Source organism: Priapulus caudatus, unplaced genomic scaffold (assembly GCF_000485595.1).
Source record: "Priapulus caudatus unplaced genomic scaffold, Priapulus_caudatus-5.0.1 Scaffold8, whole genome shotgun sequence".
Lineage (NCBI taxonomy): Eukaryota > Metazoa > Priapulida > Priapulimorpha > Priapulimorphida > Priapulidae > Priapulus > Priapulus caudatus.
The window spans coordinates 373,353-398,248 of NW_014577069.1; the positions used below are offsets into that span (position 1 = coordinate 373,353).

The window sequence follows — 24,896 nt, forward strand, 5'->3', positions numbered from 1 at the left end:
GGTGGGAGGGAGGGAGAGAGGGGAGGGTGGGAGGGAGGGAGAGCAGGGGAGGGTAAGGGAGGGAGGAGTGATGGATGGTGTGTGATAATCTAGCCTTCACACCCACGATCTCTGCTTTCTTGATGGCCTTCGGGATCTTTGTGGTGATTGTGAAACCTTGAGACGGTAACACGAGTTTGCTAAGGATTCGTCGCAGGAGCGACTGAGGGAGGGGAGGGTAAGAGCGGGAGGGAGGGAGAGAGAGAGGAGGGTTGGGAGGGAGGGAGAGCAGGGGAGGGTAAGGGAGGGAGGAGTGATGGATGGTAGCGTGATAATCTAGTTTTACACCCACGATCTCTGCTTTCTAAATGGCGGGATCTTTGTGGCGATTATGAAACCTTGAGACGGTAGCACGAGAGGCTAACTTCTTTCTAAACGGGCAGACCTGTTGAATGTACGTGTCAGCACTATAGCCAAGCAGCGCGGTTTCAGAATACTTGACCTCAATAACCATCACCCGCCCACACTCGCGCCGAAAATATATCGCAGTTCCTTCGGCTGTATTTTCCTTGGCGTAATACGTATTTCCTAGTGCGATCCGCATTTTGCATTCACGTCGAGTAACGAGCGGCGCCGTATACGACTATACTATACGTGTTATTAGCCCGATTGAGTTTCGCCTCGGCACCACACGTGTACCGCTTATAAATGGCTCTTGTTTATTAGCTCGAAGACCTCAATTTCGTCGTCTTCACGTCATTATAATAGGGAGTGTGGTTGGTGGGTGTGCACATAGCATGCGTAGAATTCGAATTCTTCATCATTCATCGGATCGGTCTAGTGAGATGTGCCTGTGATTTAATCTGCACCTGCTTGTCTCTCTCTCTCTCTTCATTGACTATCTTCACCCGGCAGTATTCGCTCTTTCTTCTTATTTTCTCCATTCTTATTCTTCCATTTATTTTTCGTTTAATTTTCGTCGCACTTTTCTTTTTCGTTGTCGCACTAATTTTCTTTCTTATTGCACTTCTCCTCTTTCTCATTTTTCTTCGCCGGGATTTTCTTCCTCTGCATCGGATTCTTCTCCCTTTCGTTGTTCCACTTCGTCATCTCTGACGCCGATTATGATAATGAGGAGAAAGCCTTTCTCCTCATTCTCATAATCGGCGTCGTTCGCCTTCCTTGTCGTCGTTTCTCTTCGCCTTCATTGTCGTCGTTTCTCTTTGCCTCCTCTCTTGCATTCTTGCCCTCCTCTTCTACATGCTTGTCATGTCTCTCCTCTCCCTCCTCGCCGCTGTCATCTCCTTAGTTTACGTCGACGACACTTATACTGGACGCTCTCTCTTTCTCTCTCTCACGCGCACGTGGCAGCTCTTTCGTCTGCGGGCTTTCTATTCATTACGTGTAGTAGCGCACGCTCCCACACATATTAGCGTGGCCATATATAGCGTCGCCATTAGATAATCATTCGCCTATCGTTTTTGGCACTATCGACGACTGGGATCAAACATTATCAAGAGCAGATCAACCAACATGAATTTATTAAATCGGCTTTTGATGCGACATTGCAGAAATACTTCGTACGCGTGGCAGCGTGCAGTAATACGCGTTCTTTCTCACTGGAGACTTCCTGCCGATGTGGCTTATCCCGGAAACAAAGCTAGTATTTAATATTTTTCGGGCTCGATTGAGCAAAAATTGTGTATTCAGGTTGGGGCTTGCGCCTCGGGATAATGACTTAGTAGTCGTAAGGTGCTTACAGTGGCGAACAGTAGGGTGCAGGTGTTACACGTAGAACTTGACATCTGTTGCAAAAGCCGCGCTGTTGTACCGCGTATGCCGTTTCGATTACATGATTATTTTGTGTGTGCATATAGTCGATTTAATTACAAATATTAATCGAATTATAATCGATGCGTGGTGTCATTCCACGTTGAGTTTAGTTGCAGTTCGTGCGATCGTGCGTGCGTTCGTGCGCGTGCGTGTGTGCGTGTGTGTGTGTGTGCGTATACGAGCCTGCGTGCGTGCGTGCGCGCGTGCGAGCGCGCGCGCGTGTGTGTCTGCGTGCGTGCGTGCGTGCGTGCGCACGTGCACGTTAGTTGCAGTGTGCCGGTAAATTGTATACACGTAGGAGTTGAAACCCGTGATTGCTGCTGCTGCTGCTCTTTGTCACGTCATAATTAAATGCACTCACAAGAACAGATGGCCGGTTTACGGGCGCTGGTCAGGTCAGACGTGCACGACCGGTAACTACCGTGCGGTGGGGGCCGTGGTCCCATGGCTGCTATAACAATATCCGCTGCCGGCCCGATTAAAGTTTAATTGCAGTTATTCAATCTGCACTTTATATCGGAACAATCCCGGCGTAATTACATTAAATTTCGGCAACAAATGAAATGGAATCCGCACCTCATGTCGCACGGTCGTGTGTCGGACACCTGCAGTCACGACACCGCAGTTCTTTATGTTGGCCGAATGTTTCCTCATGTAAAAAAAATACGGCAAGTGTTGTATTGAATGTAAGTGGCTATTAAATTTCATGCTCACGCTGTTCCCGCTCCATCACCACCCGCTCCTCCCCTCCGCCGATCCTATCATGCGAGTGCGCATCTAGCATACTCCAGGTGCATAATCGATTATGAAATTGAGATTGTGATGGGAATTTCGGCATTAATTACCTTCGTATCTGACATCAGAAGGTAGGCTAACTGGCTACTGCATGAGATAACACTGTTCGACACCGTGCCGTGGTGGTGAACCCTTACGTCTGTAGCACTGTAGCGATGGTCGGAAAATGGTCAGTCATCTGTGCAAGTTCATTCTATGCCTCAAGGCTTCGTGGAAATTATCAAACTAATATCTGCTGCTACCTGTAATTCTTTACGCGTGTTGCGTATTAACGCGTTTAACGCGTAATAAATAAATATAATAATTACAATAATAATGATGTGTCATTGTTCTACAGACACAGCACGCGCGCATGATAACTCATCATAAACAGACTACGTCAACCGCAATAAAACATTCAAATTTTAATTATTTCACGCTTTTAGTTTGATGAATCTCGCATCTATCACTTCTATTACGATTTCGCGGTTTACTGAAGGCAGTATTTCCCTAGTGATGCGACTGAAGCAATATGTCAGTCAACGTCAGGCAAACAATGGGTTCATCTTCTTATGTAAGCGCGCGACGGGTGGTGTGCGTGTTTTTCGGGAGTGTTAGTGTTGTAATCGTCTGTGATTGAGTGCCAGCAGCCGATACAACCGTGCCAACTAGTCCAAGTTCATTTTCCAATTGGGGGAGTTGGTTTAGTTTATATCCACGCTGTACTTAGTAGAAAACCGTCGCTAGACAATGCTCGCGTTTAAGCTTTACGATTTATTGCCAGTGGTGCATGGCAATGTGGTAGGTGCTGTTTTCATTACCCCTTTTTAATTGTGAGCAAAGTTGCTTGGATGTCATTTAAACGCGTAACGTCTTTATCGATGTTCGGGTAAACTGCTGGACATATTTCAACGCGTTGGTATAGCGTCGTAAACGCTGTATAGTGTGTAATCGACGCAGGTATAGGCACTTGTCAGTTCCGGTTTATTGCTGTAACCTACAGCAGATGTTTCGCCTGCAGGGTTATGCGGATAAAATATTCAGGCGAGATGCGAAAACTGTCATCCGCCACCTCGCTCCTCCTTACAAATTCAACTTTAATCTATGATATCCGACGGACTGTACTAGCCGGGGCTGCTTTTCCCCGGGCGCCGCAGCCTAGACAAAAAGCTAGCTACCACAGCATATCGTGCAATAAGTCTCCGGGCAAAACCAAACTCCGAACTTCATGCAATATTAACAGTCCCGCCAGCGCTCGCTTCGCCGTTCGTCTAATCACCATTTGACTCGCGGCAGTCGGGCGAACGAGAGCGGCAGCGGCAGGTGTAGGCAGCTTGCGGTGTTGCTGATGCGGCTTGTGCTAGTGCCAGAGAGGACGTCCGGATTTAACTCTGTTCCACCTTCTTGTGCTTAATCAGCTTTTGATTGCGCGCTGGGACGAAACGCGCCGTCGTAAAGAGACCGGTAATTGTGGCGCAGCTCCGGCGACGATCACCGCCGGCTAGGGAAGCAGCTGGAGGAGGTTATAGAGAGCCAGGGAGGTGTGCCGGAGGAGGGTATAGATCTATTGTTGTTTGGCGAGAACCTTCCTTCATTATTCGTCCGGGGGCGCGAGCGTGCCCCTTCTCTCGCGCACATCTCTGCTTTGCGTGTTGCGCTGAGGACGGGTGGTGAGACGGCGACACTTTTAGGTGATAGTTGGGAGTGTCTGCTCGTGTGTGAGTAGAGCCAATAATAGAGGCATGGAGACGGTGGAATCGGAGGCAGTGGAAGGGTGAGACGACACACGTATAGGCGATAGTTGGGAGTGTCTGCTCGTGCGTGAGTCACATTGAGGTAGTGAAGAAGACGGTGGAATCGTGTGCTGGCCGTGTGGTGGGTGGCAAGGGCGTAACAGAACAGTCAATTCCGTAGAGTGGGTGCATTGCTGCAGCTCGCGTAGGTGCGCAGTCGCAGCTTTGATGTAAGTAAGTTTGTCGCGTTTACTTGTCGATTCACTTTTGTAGTGATCTATTCAGCTAACTCGCGTGCAGGTGTGCGCTTGTGTGTGCGTGCGCGCGCGAGCGTGTCCATGCGTGCTTGCGTGCGTGCATGCATGCGTGCGAGTGCGCGCGGGTGCGGGTGTGCGTCCGTACATTTGTGTGGGAGGAGTTTGTACATGTTATTAGCATAATTTGCATTCATGGCAGTTCTACTGACTGCTTTCAAGCCAGAAGCCTCGCCTCGAGTAGTGCTGCACTGAGTAGTATAACTGTGCAGTCAGTGTCCGATGCATTTTTCATAGCCCTGCCTAATCATCTTTCCCCGCGCAATAGCAAAACTCATCCTCCGCCTGTCAGGGTTTGCTCAACTGCGATTTTCAGATACGCGAAGACACGTGGCTTATGTTTATTTTACCCTCCTCCCCCGCACTTCATTTGTTTGATTGTTTGCCGTTGACATCCTCTTGTCTAGCCTCGCTTTCAGACGGCTTCATCCAGCGGGTTGATCGACTGATTGGCCGAAGTCACGACGCCATTCGGTCTAATTAACAAAACATAGATACAGCTTCATTTTTACGAGAATAGCAGGGCGTCATAAATCACGCTAGGCAGTCGCTCGCCCCGTCTGCAGATAACCTCCTAATAGTTTTTGCGACCGTTGTTAATAACCGTTATCGTCGGACGCTGTCTGCGGCTACCGTGTTAATGATGGCTGACACACGGATCACGGGGGTACGTAAATCAGTAGCCGCATGCATGGACCAGCACGTGTTGGTGTAGCTCTAGGGCAGAGCGAAGGGCTATAGTTCTAGAGCTAATGTTGGTGCGGAGAGAGAGAGAGAGAGAGAGAGAGAGAGAGAGAGAGAGAGAGAGAGAGAGAGAGAGAGAGAGAGAGAGAGAGAGAGAGCGCGCGCGCGCGAGGGGAGAGAGAGAGAGGAGAGAGAGCAGAGAGAGAGAGGCAGAGAAAGAAAGAAAGCGAGAGAGTAAGAGAGAGAAGAGAAAGCGAGAGAGAGAATAAAGAGAGAGAGAGAAAGAGAGAGAGGAGAGAGAGAGAGATAAAAGAAAGAAAGAGCAGACAAGAGAGAGAGAGAGAGAGGGAGAGAGAAAGAGAAAGAGAGAGAGAGAGGGAAGAGAAGAGAGACGAAACGAGGAGAGACGAGAGAGAGAGAGAGAGAGAGGAGAGAGAGAGCGAAAAAAGAAAGCGAGAGAGAGAGAGAGAGAAAGAAATCGCGATGAGAGGAGAGAAAGAGAGAGAGAGAGAAGAGAAGAGAAAGAGAGCGAGAGAGAGAGCAGAGAGAAAGAGAAAGAAAGAGAGAAAAGGAGAGAGAGGAGAAGAGAGAGATAAAGAGAAAGAGAAAGAGAGGGAGATGGGAGAGAGAGAGAGGAGAGAAGAGAGAGAGAGGAGAGAGAAGAGGAGGAGAGAGAGAGAGAGAGAGAGAAGAGCGGAGAGAGGAAGAGAGAAGAGAGGAAGAGAGGAAGGAGAGGAAGAGAGGAGAGAGGAGAGAGGAGCAGAGGAGGAGAGAGAGAGAGAGAGAGAGAGAGAGAGAGAGAGAGAGAGAGAGAGAGAGAGAGAGAGAGAGAGAGAGAGAGAGAGAGAGAGAGAGAGAGCTGCTCAGCTGGAGGGCAATCACACGTAACACGTACAAGCCGGCTCCTGACGAACTTAATTCCCGCGCTGCGAATAATTGATTGCGCTTAAAATATTCATGAGCAGACAAAAACAGGGGGCTAGACCCAGCTAGTTTGATGGATTGATAGGTAAAAATGCTTATTGTCAGCATATTCGGTAGGTGAAGGAAGTAATCGCTAATTAAGTTAGAGTTTTTTTGGGGAGGATTCAAGCGTAGCAAAAATGTCTAAATAGACTTTTTGTTATTATTCTCTCTTCAGGTAATTTGAATTGAATTCGATTTATGATTACGCGTATAGCAGTGGAGTACGGCGTAGAGAACTATGTCGATACCTCTGGCCATATCCATCACTCAGCACATTCATTTTCTGTTCTGAAACTACCGAAATATCACGCCCCCAGCAGTGAGAGTGCTTGGGACTAAAAAAAGACGTTTGTTTCCGCTAACCCGACCGAGTCAATTTTAAACCCCCGTGTCGATAATTTTTATTGTGATAGGCCAAAAAAATATTTTAAAAAAGTAAAAAAATATTTTGTACATGTACGATACATGTGCATAAGTACATAAGTACATATACATAGACTGTTGCAGTAATGTCAGTATTATTGCAGATTATTCACACAAAATTGGTGCCAGCTAGTATGCAATACGTGACGTCAGTTTTACAAAACTAACGCCTGCACACCAAACTGTTATTATTCCACTAAACTATGATGTCAGTATAGGAAACATCGGCGTCTCTTGACAGTGGCGATCAAAAGGCGACTAGAAAAAAAATATGAAAAAAAGAAATCAGCTCCCCCGGTGTTCGCCGCAAGTGCCTTCCTTTCTTTCGCCGCGAAATAAAACCTCCGATCATCCACGACAAGTAGCAAACAGTTGGTGTGGCAGAGTGTGAAACATGCTGGAAAGCCCTATGACCATACGCGACACAGCTGTTGTTTAAATTTCAAACAGCTCTTTAAATGCACATTAGAATTAGTGACCACCTGTTAGCCGCCGCCGTGCAGCGTTGGGGAGGGTGGATGGTGTAGAATGAGTGTTTGTGGGTGTCGGGGATTGGAGGGGTGGAGTAAGAAGGGGCCTTGTGGTGGTGCGGCGGTGGGCATGAGGTATCACAAAGAGGCTGGGCAGAGCAGATACGGGGACCCGTCTGATGGATTACACTGCAGCCCGCGGGCGTTGCCTGGTCAGCTTCAACAGATGTGTGTATGTGCGACCTTACACGTAGTACGTGACTGCGAGACGTAGCAGTCACCGGCAGCTCACCTCACTGCACGTGTCGCTGCCGAGTGAGTGAGTGAGAGTGAGTGAGTGAGTGAGTGAGTGAGTGAGAGAGAGAGAGAGAGAGAGACAGAGACAGAGACAGAGACAGAGACAGAGACAGAGACAGAGACAGAGACAGAGACAGAGACAGAGACAGAGACAGAGACAGAGACAGAGACAGAGACAGAGAGTGACACAGAACAGCCTGCATGCTCTCATCTTCTGCTGCGCGCATGCTTCATAGTGGCTTGTGCACGAAACTGAAAATTCCTAGAAGTTTATAAACTATATAAACTTATAAATTTAAACTAGGATGAATTTCGCGTGATGGTTACAAATTTTCGATGTTAGCTTGAAGGGAATACAATAGTAGTGTTCCTGTGACTGAAGTGATTGCTAGATATATAATAATATGCTAATGAATACTCTTTTTTTCTCTGACGATGCAGCATGTACATCTATAAATGAAATTTTCTATTATGGTCTCTTGATGTACATGTATGTAGAGGAAAAAAAGATTTTCATAGAAAGTAAATAAACTTCGTCCAAATTAACTTAGTTCATGGTATTTACTGTATTCGGCGTTAAACCAGTGTTGACTAAGGGCTAAGTGGCATTTTTTACGATGCTGGGCCTGTCACACAGACAAGCCAGGCAAATGGAAAAAGATGTTTCAAAGTGGTCGGGTTCTACAGTTAAAGAGACTGCTAGCAATTCTAGAGTGCAGAGCACAGGACGTGTCAACGTTTTAACACTAAACTCGCGTTTTTTGTACGTAGAGACGTTTTCAGTACGTTTCAGGATACTCATTCTGAATAAGCGCCCTCTAGCGCTCGCTGGATGTGATCATGAAGAAAGTGTTCATCGCAGTTTGCACATGTCCTCCGATCCAAGAAATTCTCCCGCTTTCTTTTTGTGTGTGTGTGCTACACTCAAGTAAAAAGTATTTATGTAAAGTAAAAGCACGTAGATCTACTTATAGCGGTCTCGCTCACACAGGGTTTTCGCGAGCATATTGCCACAGTCTCTTAGGTAAACAGTGCTGTGATGCATCTACCGACAATGCTGCCTGTGTCTACAGCGGCCGAGAGCGCGAACATCCCAAGTAAGCTTTTGCACGCGCGTTGACCCGATAGGACAAGGCAACTGTTCAACGCGTCAACCAATTCACCCGCCGAATTTGTCTCGTTGCGTTTTCGCAAATCGCGTTATCGCGTCGCTGGTCAAGGTGACCGCTAGGCTGGTCCCAAACGTCCGCGTTGCTGCAAGCATCGCTGACGCTCATCGACTTGCGGTGTCAGTCTAGGTGACCGTGCCGATCGGCTGCAATCACACGCGAGGGAACAAAAATTATACATCTAGCGATCCACCGTCAGCAGATGTCCCCCCTCCCACACAGGCACTTGGAACGTCTCAATAAAAAATAAAAAAAGGTAAATAAACACGAAATGTATTTACTTCCAAAGTCTTAATGTTTCTCTACTCTATCTCGCCTATAATCACCTGTAAATCGCCGGTCAAATGCTCATCTGCAACACACAAGTACACCGCACGCCCGCCCTGTGCACAAACAACATGAATAAGAGAGTAACATATAACATATAAGAATGAACATGAATCTCTCTTATTCTTGTTGTTTGTGGATAGGGCGGGCGTGCGGTGTACTTGCGTGTTGCAGATGAGCATTTGACCGGCATTTACGGGTAATTATCGGCAATAATAGGCGAAATAGAGTAGAGAAACATTAAGACTTTAGTAGTAAATACATTTCGTGTTTATTTACTTTTTTATTTTTTTTATTGAGACGTTCCAAGTGCCTGTGCCCTCCCCCACCATCACTACTATACACTGTGCGTGTTTAATTCGATCTCCCTAGCAGCAGCCGTTAGCGCAGTGGCCGTTAGTAGCAAGAGGCGCGGGCGCGGATATAGTTTCACAACACGGTCGAGGTTTCTCATGCCCTAAGCCGCGCTGGCGCTGCCGACGTGGCAGCGGTGATGTGGCAGATTCTGACACACCGCGGGACCAAGGGGAGGAGAGCTGTGATTCACTCCGGTAGCTAGCGTGGATGCATGGGAACGCTTGCCGCTAGCCTGTTTTTACACTCGCGTCTCGTCTCCGTGTTCACCACCGTATATGTACACGTATGTGACCAGGGCCGGCGTGTTTGCCGTGGGTAAAAACCGCTGGTACGGCTTTGTTTAATTTGAGAGCGCGTCTGTGAGAATACGTCGGGAGTCGCCGTTGCCTAGCACTGAGTTTTGACTTGAGAAGTTTTTGTGTGAATTTATGCGAATTTTGTTGCGAACGGATGGCGTAGCATCGCGTATAACGAAACATTGCGAAATCGTGTAGAAGTGAGGACAGCTAGCACTATATTAGAGGGAGAGGGTTGCTGTCAATATATACCAATTTCGTTTCGACGAAGGTTCGAGTGAAGACTATATACACCAAATAAAACACGGCCAAAATGTTTGTACCAGTGCACCAGTATTCATGCTAGAACTGACTGCATGGGCACATTATAGCCGCATTAAAATATTTACGCGGAAAAAGTCCCGCACATTCTTGGTGAAGTGAAACGTATGGCCTACCCGCTATACTACTTACTACCTTTGCTCCTCTGCTGCCTTACTCTTGGTTATGAATATTTCATTCCACGCTCCAGTTGTATTAAGTCCTCATAGGCGACTAGAATGGAGAGCGATAACAAACGATACACACGCCCCCTGTTGTGCGGCTGGCTGCCGACCACGTGAGCCTCAATCACTCGCCATGCTTTGGCAATAAGTGGTCAATCAGCCGTGTGATTGATTGATTGATCATCAGTGCCGCTCGAACCACTGTTTTCTTGTGTAATCTGTGTAGTCTGTCCGTCCCAGTTATGGCGACTCCTAGCCAGATTATTTAGAAATGTTACCCTAGTGTATATGTAGTAAAGGGTTTTTAATTGGTGTGATATTAGATGCACTACTACAACAATTGCAATTAAAATGCAATTACATTAGATTTATTAGATGCAAAAACCAATTGCGCGTTTAGCACGATAAGTGATAGCCGTTACAAATTGCCAGACCACAACAAGCAAGCGACCATTACGTAACGGTGGCATATTCATTTCTGTTAAACGTATATGGCAGACGGGTTGTTAAAAAAGCCAGACTCAGTAGAGGGACAGTACAGTCAAATTCCTTTGTAGTAAAAGTTTAATTTCTCAAGTGTTCTTCGTACAAGTGTCCACACTCTTCGCTATACCGCTTTGCCTACAAATTTGAATATCTCAAGTGTTCTTCGTACATTGTATTCGCACTTTTCGCTACCGCTTTGCCTATAACAACCGTGTTCCATTTCTCGCATTGCAGGAAGGTCCATGTCGACAAGCGAACGTCTCTCCCAGCTGGCCGCTCTGCGTAGGTGACAGCATCGTCGTGCACGTCGGCGACCCGCACGCCGCCGACCTACGTCCGGGCGACTTCTGCATCTGCATCAGCCGCGGTTGCCGCGGCAACGCCCGCCTCGCCGTCAAGTACCGCGTCGGCGACGTACTGCAGACGATCGCCGTGCCCGAGGCGAACTACGCTCACGTGTTCTCGCGCGGCTGGGTCGCCGCGGCGATGGCGGACTCCGCCGACCGTGGGCTCGCGGCGTCACTGCGGCAGTGTCTCGTCGTCGTCGAGCGAGGCACGGCGATGCTTGACTGGTCGCTGGTGTGCTGCACGCGCGACGCCTGCCCCACGCACCCTAGCGGCGGTGCAGCAGCAGGCAGGGGCGCCCCCACGAACCTGAGCGGCGGCAGAGCGGCGGGTGGCGTCCCCGCAGAGCCGGAGGTGAAGCTGCGGAACAAGCGCGGAAAGCGCGGCCGCGGCGCGCGCGGACGGAGCTGGCAAGCGCGCGGCGCGGCGGCGGCGGCGGACTGCCAGTCGGACCGCGACAACACTCTCAGCAACAACCACGGCGACCACCAGAAGCAGCGGCGCGATCGACGCGGGGACAAGTGCAATAGCGTGATCGTCGTCGGCGGCGGCGGCGGCGGCGCGCGCGACAGCTTCGTGTCGGCCGGCGGCGAGGAGGAGGACTCCCTCTCCGCGCGCGGGTGCGACGACAGCGTGTCGAGCTGCAGTAGCGCTCTGGACTCCTCCGCGCTGTCGGGTGCGGGAGGTCGGCCGAAGGAGGAGGTGGGCGGCGCCGACGCGGCCATCGCTAGTCTGTGCACGCGCAGCGGCGAGGAGATCGCGTGCATGTGCTGCTCGCACGCCGAGCTCGGAGGCTGCGCCGACGCGGAGACGACCGCGCGCAAAGACACGACGACGACGTCGGTGGCGCCGCGTAGGAAAACGAAATCGCTGTCGTCCTTCAGCGCAGGGGAGACCCCGACGTTACCTCTGCCTCGATGTGCGAGTCATTCCGCTAAGCGAGCCGCTAAGTCAGCAGGCAGCAAGGGCAGTTCCGCAGATTCCCCGCCGCCCGGCAGTCCGAAAGCCGTCGAAGAATCCAGCAAAGGTGGGTGGATTTTATACTGTCGGTGCTCGTAATCTCTCTGACTATGTTTATGGAAGTGCTTGGAATTTCCGTGGTGAATGAACTGTCAGCGTATGTTTTGAATCGGTGTTTATCAACAACGCAGTGCTGTTTATTTGTGTATATTGAGGCGGAATTATTATCGTTTTGCCAAGTGACACCAGAGGGAGCCACCTGCTGGTATGTTGCACACTGGTTGCAATAGCTGTGTTAGGCTGCTTTACCAACTTCATGCGTTTGTTGAATTAGCTGATCACAATATTGTTTCAGAATTGGAAGAAAAGATCAAGTCGTATAGAAAAGCCGAGCCAGAGTTTCCTACAGAAATCAACAAGATAGACATGGAATGTCTAAAAACCAAATTGGCAATTCTAACAGGTAAACTAAAGGTTACAGGTGAAAATAATCACAATAAATTGTAAGTTTTGAAGTTTTAAAACGAGAATTTACCGGAGCGATTTATACATTTGTTTTCAACCCGCATACTTAGAATTCTAAGGGTACTTATATAAGTTAATATTCTCATTTTAAAATACAGAAGAACATGTAAGTATTATTGATCATGGATTAGTTTTATTGTGAGTGAGCTCGCCGAAGCCCTGGTTCAGAGCTCTTCACTTATTTCTACTGTCTAGGTCACAGAGACGTGGACGGTCATGGAGTCATTATGTTTGATACTGCCAAGGTAACCAAGGCTTGTACTGTAGAAAACGTGGGCAAGATTCTCCTATACTACTCCACTATAGCAAGGTAAGAAGCACCACTGTGTGTCATTATATCCATATATCCTTAATTAAATGCAAAGTGTATTAGCGTATTAGGTATCTGCATAGTTATATGTAATCCAATGATTGCGAGTTGAACGAATTTGGTAATCTAGAGACCGTGTTTATTACAAAGTTGCTATTTGCATTCTAATAATAATTATTCAATTGAAAAACGTCAACGATTGCGATATGTTATTGATTTAATGATTTTATTTGAAGGTCTGTCATTGATTATTACAATTATGTCTTTGTAGAGAGGAGATAGTCTGTAAAGGCTTCACAGTATTGGTGGATGTTAGAGGGGCCACTCCAGCATCCGCTGAGTTGATCACTGCTGTCCTCTATAATCTTCAGGTAAGAATGTTGCACGTATGCATAAGAAAGTTATGGAGGATTTACTCAATGCATTCATATTCAATCTAGGATTAATTATTTCGAAACGTCTCTAGGTGTGACAGTATTTTCATTACACACTGTGCAGACAGGTGAAATTTAAACCCTGTTGAACCGTGTTCATCTCAGCCGTTGGCACTAAATCAAATAGACACTGCACAATACAGCATGCCTGCGCTTGGTTAAGAACTGTTGTGTTCGACTCCTCACGTTTTATGTATTACTCTTCATGTCTCGAATAAAGAGAGCATCACTAAATCCCAGGAAGCTCAGAGAGAGAGAGAGAGAGAGAGAGAGAGAGAGAGAGAGAGAGAGAGAGAGAGAGAGAGAGAGAGAGAGAGAGAGAGAGAGAGAGAGAGAGAGAGAGCGAGAGAGAGAGAGAGAGAGAGAGAGAGAGAGAGAGACAGAGAGCGAGAGAGCGAGAGAGCGAGCAAGCGAGCGTCGCAAGCATTTATATCATGGTAGAGCTATAATCAGCATTCAAATTTATTTACCCACTCTGACCGCTGTGGTGCGAAGTGTTACACAAAGGACAAGATGTTAACTCGTTCTGACAGCTTAAGTGCCTATATGGCCACCAGGCTGCGGGCGGTATAGGGATGCTGGGCATGAGGCGGTTCAAGATTACATGTTTCATTCGGTAACACTGACAACTCGCGTACCTACGGCCCACCGCCGCGTCGCGTCCCAGCCGTGTAATCGGAACAAATGTAGATTATACAGTTCGCTTTTTTCCATCGCTGCGTGAACTCGAACGCCTCCGGGCCCAATAGTCGAGAGAGATCAACGCGAGGGGATAGCCTTATTAATTCACGCCTGAGATTGAGCAGGTGAATGCGATTAGACGCTCGACAAAGACTAGATGTGTGAGTTGCTAGCGGCCCAACCCAACCAGCCAACCAGCCTGTCTGCTGTATAGCGATGCGAACATGACGTGGGGAATAGAGCAGATATTGGTCCGAGTTAGGGCGCAGTTTGTAACTCCTGCACAGCTTTGACATGATGGGAGATATCAATAGCTAATAATACCTGGAGTGTACAATGGGAAAACGGGAAAATAGTGGCATTTTACGGCAATATTATTCTACTTTGACTGCGAGTCTAGAATAGGTTCATGGTACATGATGTATTGCATTAAGCAAGGTATTGTGAGCTCTTGAAGATATGAATGTGACAGTGATCATCACTGCTGTCGGTGAGCATAGGATCGCTTTCCTGCGATAAAGAATCGCTGTCTTGTGAGCAGCAGTAGTAATCCTTAGTGGCTAACGACTGACTGTTGAGCAACGTGGCCTCTATATTAGAGATCCCCGTGTTTGCGGATGACTGCTTGGAAATGAGCGAGTGCGTGCGGTTTCTTCAAATTTTAAACTAGGCTAGGTTGAGGATTTACTCGGGTGAGTTTAGCAATTATGCCAGGGGGATACAGTTAATCACATTTGGAGAGAGAGAGTTTGAAACCCCAGGCAGTTTTTACCTTCATCTTGTATGTGTACGCGCGTGACATCCGGACGTACTGATAGAACAGGTTGCTTTACAGCTCTAGAACTATAGCCCATCGCTCTGCCATAGGCCTGTGGCAGAGCGATGGGTTATATAGTTCTAGAGCTATAGTTGCATCACAGAGGCGTCCTGCGAGAAAAAGCAAGCTTTTCCTACAACATCTGCCGCATTACGAACTGTTGGAAGGTGGTAGGTTCAAAACATTCGTTAGTAGACTGAGTGATGTTTGTTGTATAGGAGACAATTAATTAACAACGTCCTATTTCTGGCAGTGACCCGGCCATAATACGCGCATAGGTTGTTAACTGTGACAAATTGTTCTGGTCCCACTGAACTTCTATCAATGAAGCGTGACATGATATCTAGTAGAAGTAACACAGCTCGTTAGATTCTTTAAAGCTAAGCGTTTACTCTCGTGCTTTTTTAGAGACCGGCTCGTATAAATATCCATTTGTATGTATACGCGAGTGCGTGTCTGGTTGCCCCACCCCACACGCTGTGTGCGCGTGCGTGCGCGCGCACGTGTGTGTGTGTGAATATACGTGCGCGCATTGGTATTGGTGTGTTGGTACACATGTGAGTGTACAGTGTATACACTGGCTTATAAAATCACAAAGCAACCTTCATTTTCTTTAAATGAGGAAGAGCGTTCGTAGCTTAAAAAACGATCTAGTTAAGTTGTTATGTACGAAGTCAGGAGGTCACGAGACCGCGTGTCATTCTCATCCACGTACTTGTTTGAAGACGAAATCTTTGTGTGGACGGTATCTGTCAAACCTATATCATATGAACAAACAGTCAGGTGCATTCTCTGTTTATATAACTCCCATGTGAGTTATATGGGCCATTTTATAGTAGGGAGTTTGTGATAAGGAATTCACTTTTAAAGAGTTGAAGTGAATAACAATGACAACAATAAATAAACAACCAATTTTCGTGTCACTTCATATAGTACACACGCAGCAGCGTATATGAAAAGACCTCGCGTCAAATCCTGTAGTCGTAGTAGTGATTATGCGGCCTGCATTGGATGGCCGTCTAAGTATGGCCTTGTTCTCTGGTACACTCGGGCACAATTAACAGTCTTTAGATACGTCTTTTGTGGGCTGGTTTCAAAACGAGAGTCCACATAAATATTAATTTAAATTAATTAAACTAGAATTAAAATTTAGTCGACAAGACGTGAACTTGAACTAAACTGGCAATAATTAAATTACAGGTTAATTGCACATTTAATTTCTTCATTGCAACTTTATTGCGATTGAGTATATTCTGATTTATTGCACTAAGCACATGCAATGTGTCAATTAAAATCCCAATGGCCACCTGTGTGCTGTGAACTGAATCTTGGGCAAATATTTGCGCGGTAGACTTGCAACTTTTACCTGTCTTTTAATAGGAAGGTACATATTGATATTCCGCTCACAAATGGCTACACTGCTGTAAAGTCAGTTTGAAACAAAAACCGGTCGGCCAGTCGGCCCCAGTTTTGCTACGGACTTTCCCGCCGTCGCACAGACATGTGGCGGAACGAAACGAAATTCAAACGAAATTCGGAAGTTTACGACTTCCTGTGTTTGCTTATTAGATATGCAACTGTCTAATTACAATTGCCAGGTGAAGTCACTTAAATGTTCAGTGACCCGGCAGAAGGGTACGCGCTAATAATATCTCGCCACTTGCACGAATAAGTGTACGATTTTCACGACGTCTTATAATTTTATGATTGTAAGAGTTGATGCGCAGACAGTCATGCATACCATTGTCACGGTCTTATGGCGGCTAGCCCCGCTCTAGACGCGCGTTGTTACATGCGCATGCGCAGACTTACACACACGCGCGGGCGCGCGCGCATGTACGAACCCATGAATGCTCGCATTTGTGAGAAGACATAATCAGAGTATTAGGCCTATGCATGTATAAATAATATCAGGAGTGTATAATATAGAGTTAATTTCTACATTATACACTCCTGATTATATATATATATATACACTCCTGATATTATTCATATATATACTCCATATATATATAATAATTATTTAGATCACTTGTTTACCAAACATGTGTGAAACTGCATAGTGTGTGATGTTGGTGAACTAAGGTTATTGTGCATCATTAACTGGCATTATTTTAGGTAGACAAGCCGCACGCAGTAATGACCCCATACTGAATTGTTTATGTGAAGTTATCTGTCACCATCAGCCGCTAGTGCTGTCGGCGTGTCGCCATAATGAGGAACCTGTCTATGTGGCGCAGCAGGACGTAGCGGAGCTGGCTGTGATCTGTACTGAGCGACCGTGGTTGTCAAGCAGCACGGTCGCGCCGGCGGGGGGCTGCGCTGTTACCTGTGCTGATTGATAGCGTGACCTTCAGGTGTGTTCGCGACACTTGTCGGCGTTTGTGGCGGAGGAATGACAATTTTTGGTCACCTGTGAACGGTTTGCTACAGTACGTTGCTTAGAATGTTGCTGATGAGAATAGAATTGTGATATATATACGACACCAGAAATGGAATTTTAGGATGTTACTGTTACTGTAACAGTTACAGTAACTGTAACAGTTACAGTAAGTGTGCTGTTACTGGCGGCAAAGAGTCAGATGCCAGGGGAACTTTATTGAGTGTGTTGATAGTATTTTCCACAGTAATGTTTATTAGTGCCAGATATTCTGCATTCAAAAGGAATTCAGGAAGTTGATGATAGGAGAATAATGATCTCCCATTGTCTAATCCCAGTCGCTATTCATGATCGCTGATTTTTTGGTGTTTACGGACTTCGTTTTTACATTCCATTACGAGGCGACGGGTAGATCTCCGTAATTTGCATCGCATTATGTGTGTAATGATGCATTGCTAATTGGCGGTTGGGTTGCCGTTTGCAGGCGAATCTTCCTGGAGCCGTCAACAAGATCTTGGTGCTGGCTGCGAATATAAACGACGCTGCTGCCACCATACTCCTCAACTCTTCATTCAAGGTATGTAGCATGTATTGATTATGTAGATCAAAAGGATTGTCAGGGGTTAATAATGACAAATTATAACGACAAATTAATAATTACAATTTGTCATTATTAACCCCTTATATATATATATGAATATTATAGTAAAAACTCCTTGTAGATATAAGTCTGGAATAGCAGCAATGTTTACTTGAATTTTTTTTTCTGGCTGACACAGACTTACTCACTGTAACAGAATAGGGCTGGCTACTACACCTGCTGGTTTGGCGCATATTTACATTTGACGCTGGTTTCCTTGTTTTCCGCACAAAAACGCCCATTTTCTCAGACGTTTCTTCATCGGTTCCTGATTGCCAGCTGAGTTACCGTGAGAGTGGTTAGAAAGCGAGAGAGTGACCGTACCATTCCCGTAACTGTGCCGTCGTTGAAAAAAACCGGAAGACACGGTAGCGTACGTCGAATAAAGAGTGAAATCTTACGCGTAAGGATCAAGCGTGTCGCCAGCAGGATTCGCTAAGAGTCAGCAGTTGTAAAATTTCCAACCTACTTTTAGTTTGAGACCGGTCGACCTGTTGTGATAACAGATCTGGTTCATATCATCATGTGGACAGTTTTACAGAACTCATCATTAACATTAATTGAGCATTTTTTTAAATTCGATCTGTTCTGCTTGCATTCGTTTTTGTTATTAAAATATTATAAAATTATTCGTAATTTTATTGTGTGTGTGATATATGGTTCCTGCTAGTATATCACATCATAGTGAATGTGGGATGAAGATTTTGATCTTTCAATACTAACGGAGCATCTGTCTGCTAATGGTAGGCACACTGTCGCAGTAATCGATAACCTGAGAACTGGGTCTATGCTACGTTCACGTCTCTCACAGATGCCAGAAGCTTACCCCCATTCACGAACAATGCTGTATAGCGTCATAGCGTATATAGCGTTGTTGATTGCCGACAAGCGGTTTTTTGCTTCGTCGGATTCTTCGTAGTTTTGTCTGCGGCCTTATGAGCGTTGGCTACTATATAGCTGAAAACATCTGCTAAGGTCAGAGCGTTGTCGGTAATGGCAGTTCATCAACCTTGTACGGGGGTATCTGACTGACTCACTGACTGACAGCGCAAATCCTGGCGCAGAGGTCCGCGGCGGACGGACACAGACGTAGGCGAGCTCTCACGCGAGGGCAGCAACCACCCTTCACCATCATTCTAGACTTCTAGCTGGTAGGGGGGGGGAGTGGCGCCGGTAGCATGGCTGCGACTGCGGGCGGTAGCATCACTGGTTGGTTGCAGAATCATGTTAGCCCGCTCTCCTACACATATAATAAGTATATATATATATTATATATATATAATATATATATATATATATGTATATAATATATATATATATAATATATATATATATATATATATATATATTAGGAGTAAATAATAGTTCCCTATTATCTACTCCTGATATATATGGAAGTTGTGTGAACGGACATGTTGCTGCAGCTATTGGGTAAAGTGTGCGTGTTTCCGCACCCTATGCCCGTCTTGCTGGAGCTAATAGCGTTAGTCGTGTTACTGCAGTGCGTGCACGGTCGCCGCGAAGTAGTCCGTGTGTGGGGCCATATGTACGCACGATACATTCAAATTACCCATCGGCCGTCCTTGATCCGGGACCACCACGCGGCGGGATTAGGAACTAAATAGGGGATCGCGTGAGCACAGTGTGCTCGATGAAAGAGGAAGCGGCGCGCGGGTCACAGGCGATTCCTGGCTGCTTGTAAGGACTGATCACGCAGCGTGGACGTGCTCGTGAAGTCACGGTGGCCTTTCAGCGAAGATGAGAACGGGATTCAGACGACGTCTTTTCCTTTCGCGAGCATAGGCGATATGGCGGCATTTTCGAGAGAGAGAGAGAGAGAGAGAGAGAGAGAGAGAGCGAGAGAGAGAGAGAGAGAGGCCGAGAGAGAGAGAGAGAGAGAGAGAGAGAGAGAGAGAGAGAGAGAGAGAGAGAGAGACGCTCACCCGGCCATCACTTCCTGCTTGTAGCTTATAGCCTCATTAGCTTATCCCCGCAGATCCGCACCGTGGCATGCGCGCGACGAACTTCCAACTGCGCGAATCATTTCTCCTAACACACAAAGTGGAAAAAAAGGGGCAGCAAACTTTACTTTGTCTTCCGTTTAGTGGTCGGACGAAGACTGTCAACGGCAGACACAATGCGTACAAAGGGTCCGGTGTGTGTTCTTATGTGTGTGTCGGCTGAAGGCGTTTGCTACAAGCCGATGTGGAGCAGTTTCTTTCCCTCCCCCCCCCTCTCCTCCACCCTCCCCCCTGTGCGGGCATATACCTGTTCTAGACCGTGGCTAGAACTGACCCTAGGAGGGGCACATCGCAGCGGGGACTGAGTTGTCCTGCTACCCGCAGGCACTTAGAACGTCTCAATAAAAAAAAGGTAAATAAACACGAAATGTATTTACTACCAAAGTCTTAATGTTTCTATACTCTATTTCGCCTATAATCACCTGTAAATGCCGGTCAAAAGCTCATCTGCAACACACAAGTACACCGCACGCCCGCCATGTGCACAAACAACATGAATAAGAGAGTTAATTGTCTCTTATTCATGTTATTTGTGCACATTGCGGGCGTGCGGTGTACTTGTGTGTTGCAGATGAGCATTTGACCGGCATTTACAGGTGATTATAGGCGAAATAGAGTAGAGAAACATTAAGATTTTGATAGTAAATACATTTCGTGTTTATTTACCATTATTTTTTTATTGAAACGTCCCAAGTGCCTGTGCTGCTACATGCGTCTAAACGGAGGAATTGCTCCGACCTGTGATGGGGGATAAAAATAGACTACGCCCACTTTTCCATTTTTGGAGGATAAAAATAGAATTCGTGACGTTTCGTTTCACCGGTCATAGCCGCGCGTGCATATTTGCTAATTAATTAGACTAATCGCGCTTCAATAGACTCAAAATTCACAGAGATTAAGGCTAAGACATGTGTCTATAATAGCTAAAATTTATAGAAATGTAACTCAAATCGTTCGCTCCATATGATAGTTAGTACACGTTCCTACCGGTCATAGCATAGCGTATGCGGCGGGAGTGGGCGGGGTCTATTTTTATCCTCCAATCACAGGTCGGAGCAATTCCTCTGTTTAGACGCATGTGTGCTGCTACCAGCGACAGGCTGCGCCCGTCTCCAAATATTTGAGACGGCGACGTTTCCGTCGGCAGGAAAGGCTATAAGCGCTAACATGTGTCGGCGGTAATGTGTAGGGTGCGCGGAATGAGTGCTGATGACCCCTCGCTACCTGCTTATTTTGTTTCTCCGAAGTTTGGAAAACTCGTGCGAACGCATCCGGCCGACCCCGCTCACGTCCTCTCCCCGTGGCATCGGCTTCTCCCGCCCTCGCGCCCAGAGACATCTGCCTGCATTCACGGGGACTTAATTTTGCCTGTATGACGGCCACCGCTGCCTTCATGCCCGGGGACTCCTGTCTTCATGCCCAGGCCTTCTACCTGCATGTCCGGGGACGTTTGCCTGCATACCCGGGCACTGCAGCCTGCATGACCGGGGACTTTTGCCTGCATACCCGGGCACTGCAGCCTGCATGACCGGGGACTTTTGCCTGCATACCCGGGCACTGCAGCCTGCATGACCGGGGACTTTTGCTTGTATGATGGGCCACTGCTGTCTGCATGACCGGGCTCTGCTGCCTGCATGGCCGGGCCCTGCTGTCTGCATACTCGGGCTCTGCTGTCTGCACGGGCTCTGCTGCCTGCATGGTCGGCCACTGCTGCCTGCATACCCGGGCTCTGCTGCCTGCATTACTGCGCACTTCTGCCTGCATGCACGGCGACATTTGCCTGCATGCTCGGCAACATCTGACTACATCCCCATCCATTGCTGCCTGCATGCCCAGCCATTGCTGCGTGCGTTACCAGCCACTCCTGCTTCTAATGACCTCACACTTCTTTCTGTGCTCCCCGTCGCCCCGGCGCTTCCCCCATGCACGCCCTGTACACTTATTACGTCTACACGCCCCCAGCCACTTCTACCTGGCACGTAGGCGGCACGCTCCCGCGCTCGCGCTTGCACTTTTTTAATCGCAGGGTCAGCTGACGAAATAAGTGCAGTGTAGCGCGGCTAAGACCCAGTGGCGCACGCACAATCGCCGTGTGAGACTTGACACTGTGATTTGACACGGAGCGCTGCGAGTGCGAGCAGCTGCTTTATTCTGACGGCGTTTCGCCGCCGCCGAGATATACATCTCTAACGTACGTTTTTATCTGACGTACGAATCGCGCCGTTTAGTTCGCACGAGCGACGAATATTGAATGTGATGTGTAAATGTATGTACACATATTATATGTATATATACGTGTAGAGTACGATTTCAACGGATGGTGCCAATTTAATGTGGATCGTGCGTTTTACCCGAGAAACGGATCGAGCGTTTTACCCGAGAAACGGATCGAGCGGTTTCTTTTCGTGATCACGAGAAACGAACGTAGAACAACGTAGAAACTTTGCGGTTTTGCCTGATATCTGTCGTCGTGCGTTTAACCTCGGGCACGAAGCGAGTTCTTTATTGCGTGAGATGCACTGAACACGTACCTGGACCGTTGATTGTTGTTGATTGTTTGGACGCCCTTCGCAGTGTGAAACAACCCTGCATTGCGCGCGGTGCGTGCGACCATATGTGCTCTTACAGTAGCTATTTGCGTTCTGTGGCAGACGACAGGGGGTCGGTCGCTATCGCTACGCCGGCCGTGGCGAGTGTTATTTTTCACCTCGACGTCGGAGAACGCGTACCACGCATCCCCTCGCGCGGGGAATCAGGAAGCCAGGCGAGGGATGTAAGTTGATCTCCGGCGTGCAGCAGCAGCGGGAGATTTGGCGAGAGTAAGCGAGAGGAGGACGAGTGTGCGTTTCCCGATCCTATTTGAGACTACTACCGTGTGCAGCGGTGGGGGAGATTTGGCGAGAGTAAGCGAAAGGGAAGGAGAACGAGTGTGAATTTCGCGATCGTGTTTGAGACTACTGCCGTGTGCAGCGGCGGGGGATTCGGCAAAAGTAAGCGAGAGCGGGGACGAGTGTGAAATTCCGTTTCCTGTTTCGACACCTGCTGTGGACGCTTCCCGGAGGAATATCGTTGTACAGCAGCTTGGCATGAGCATCAGCCATCATGCTGGCCCCGATGGCAGAGGAAGAGGAGGACCTCTGCGTACAACTTGAGGATGCCTTTAGTGAGGATGAGGACGACGAGGAGGAGGAGGTTGTGGTAGGAGCGAGCTATGTAAGACTCGACGAGGAGGTGCGCTGCGACGCGGACAGTCACCTGTGGCGTCCTCTCATGGTAATCAGACTAATCATATCTATTCTCCCAATCTGATATCTACGGTTGGAGTTGGGATTTTGGTATTCACTGGCTGGCTGGGTCAGTCCTTCGTCGATAGGTTGTTACGAACATATTGATAGGTATGAAATACGGGTCCAGGGCCTTTAGCCAAGACGTGACGGACGCCGAGTGAAATTGCTATTCTGTTTGTTCACAAGATTATATCTCGGTTCTAACTCTGACATTCACATATTCTTACAGACAGCGCACGGCATTTTTCTGTTCGGTCGGCAGATATTTCGGCTGCCTCTCGTGTCGCAGCGAAATGAGTTATTTGTAAGCCGCCACGTCGTTTTCAATTACTGTGTGCTTTCTGCGTAGCGCAGTGATTTCAGCTGTCACGCACGCACACGTATGCACACACACACGGACGGACGCACCCGCTTGCTCGCGCACACACGGGCTGCGGTGCCGTACTGCTGTGTTGTACTACCGCTTTGTTATGTCGTCTGCCTTGTTCTCTGTTCTCTTGGTGACCTCGCATCAGTAGTAAAAGTTTGCACACATACCCAGTTGAAGTACGTGCTTGACCAGTACGCGTCTTTCACGTGGCAAAAATAACCCTCACACACAGTTCCCAGCCTGTCACTAGTAGTTAACACATAGTCAACCGGGCCGCTTCTGCGGAAAAAAACTTAGATGTTTCTACTAGCATCTTGCGCAAGCAAACACTGTGATCACTGTTTGTATGTAAGATCTGTCTGGTGCTAGAGTTTTTACAATTAGGATTATAGTATAACTAATAATATAATTAGTATTTGCATTTCATAGAAATTGATTGTGAAACGTTTGACGCGTCTATTTAGAAATTGCGGATCAACAATCGCCTATCATATGACTATATCAGTGGTATTAAGGACGAGTGCACGCAATCACTCTAGTCGCAAATATCAAGCAGCCCTCATTCATTCATTCATTCTTCGTTCGTTCCTTTCAAATTTAGTGCGCTATAAGACGATATAATTACTCTCGTGTCATTTTATATTGCTAAACATTTAATTACTATCAATTATTCTGAAGGCCAATTCCTTTAAGATTCTTCTGCGTAGGATTATACAGTCAACCTAGTTGAGTGTTGATGATTCTGACTTTGGAACTAGATTGCCAGTAATATCTAAATGACGTATGCGCTGTCGTAATAGAATACAAGGTTAAGAACCAGCTCGACGCGCGCTGCAAGATATATCGCCGTTCCATATATTTCACACAAGACCTCTCTTAACAATGGTTCGTGCAGATTGTTTGTTATTGGTAAATATTAGCCTATCCTTGGTTGCAATTTTTATATAGGCGCACGTGTCGCGAAAAATAGCGAAAAGGACACAGAGAGGGATCTTGGGCGGGAGAAATGATGGGCGGGAGAAGTTAGAAGAAGCGACGAGAATGCGATTGGAGAAGAGGAAATGTGAATAGAGTGGGTGTGGGTAAGATAGAGTACGCAAAGGATGTAGCAGTTGTCCGAGGGCAGATATAGCCCGTACAGCTGTTATTTATTGGTTGTTCGCGTTGACCAAATATTAGCATATCTTGACCAACGGTGTAGGTTACTGACCGTTGTTTGTAGACACTATTGTGTGCTGTATTCCAACGCATTCTTCTCAATGCTGTTTCTCAGGAAATAGCCAGTGGAAACACAGGATGTGGTGCCTTACCGCACACAATCCGTGTATTTGCCAAGGGATAACAAATAGTTTTGAATGACGAAAAATACGCCTTTAGGCGAAATCTCGCGACGGGGTTAAAAGTTCGCATTTTTAAATGGTAGAACTACCTATATGGGTATTAATGTCGACACTGAACATTAATGTCTAAGCACAACCTGCCGTGTGTTAAAAAGTGTGCTAAAGCACAGTGATCATGTCACAGATAGCGCAG

The 24,896-nt window shown here is 47.3% G+C and overlaps 2 protein-coding genes across 2 annotated transcripts in view; both read left to right on the top strand.

The window, feature by feature from the left end:
- Window positions 1-11,473, top strand: part of LOC106806175 — a 23,861-nt gene extending 12,388 nt beyond the window's left edge. The window contains exons 2-3 of the mRNA XM_014808043.1: window positions 10,828-11,384; window positions 11,431-11,473. Coding sequence (XP_014663529.1) covers window positions 10,828-11,384; window positions 11,431-11,473 — 600 coding nt within the window. The remainder of the gene's footprint in view (window positions 1-10,827; window positions 11,385-11,430) is intronic.
- A 25-nt stretch (window positions 11,474-11,498) lies between these two features.
- LOC106806184 (pleckstrin homology domain-containing family G member 4B-like) overlaps window positions 11,499-24,896 on the top strand; it is a 72,239-nt gene continuing 58,841 nt past the window's right edge. The window contains exons 1-5 of the mRNA XM_014808054.1: window positions 11,499-11,965; window positions 12,254-12,361; window positions 12,619-12,733; window positions 13,005-13,104; window positions 17,530-17,622. Of these exons, the coding sequence (XP_014663540.1) occupies window positions 11,704-11,965; window positions 12,254-12,361; window positions 12,619-12,733; window positions 13,005-13,104; window positions 17,530-17,622 (678 nt within the window). The 5' untranslated portion in view covers window positions 11,499-11,703. The remainder of the gene's footprint in view (window positions 11,966-12,253; window positions 12,362-12,618; window positions 12,734-13,004; window positions 13,105-17,529; window positions 17,623-24,896) is intronic.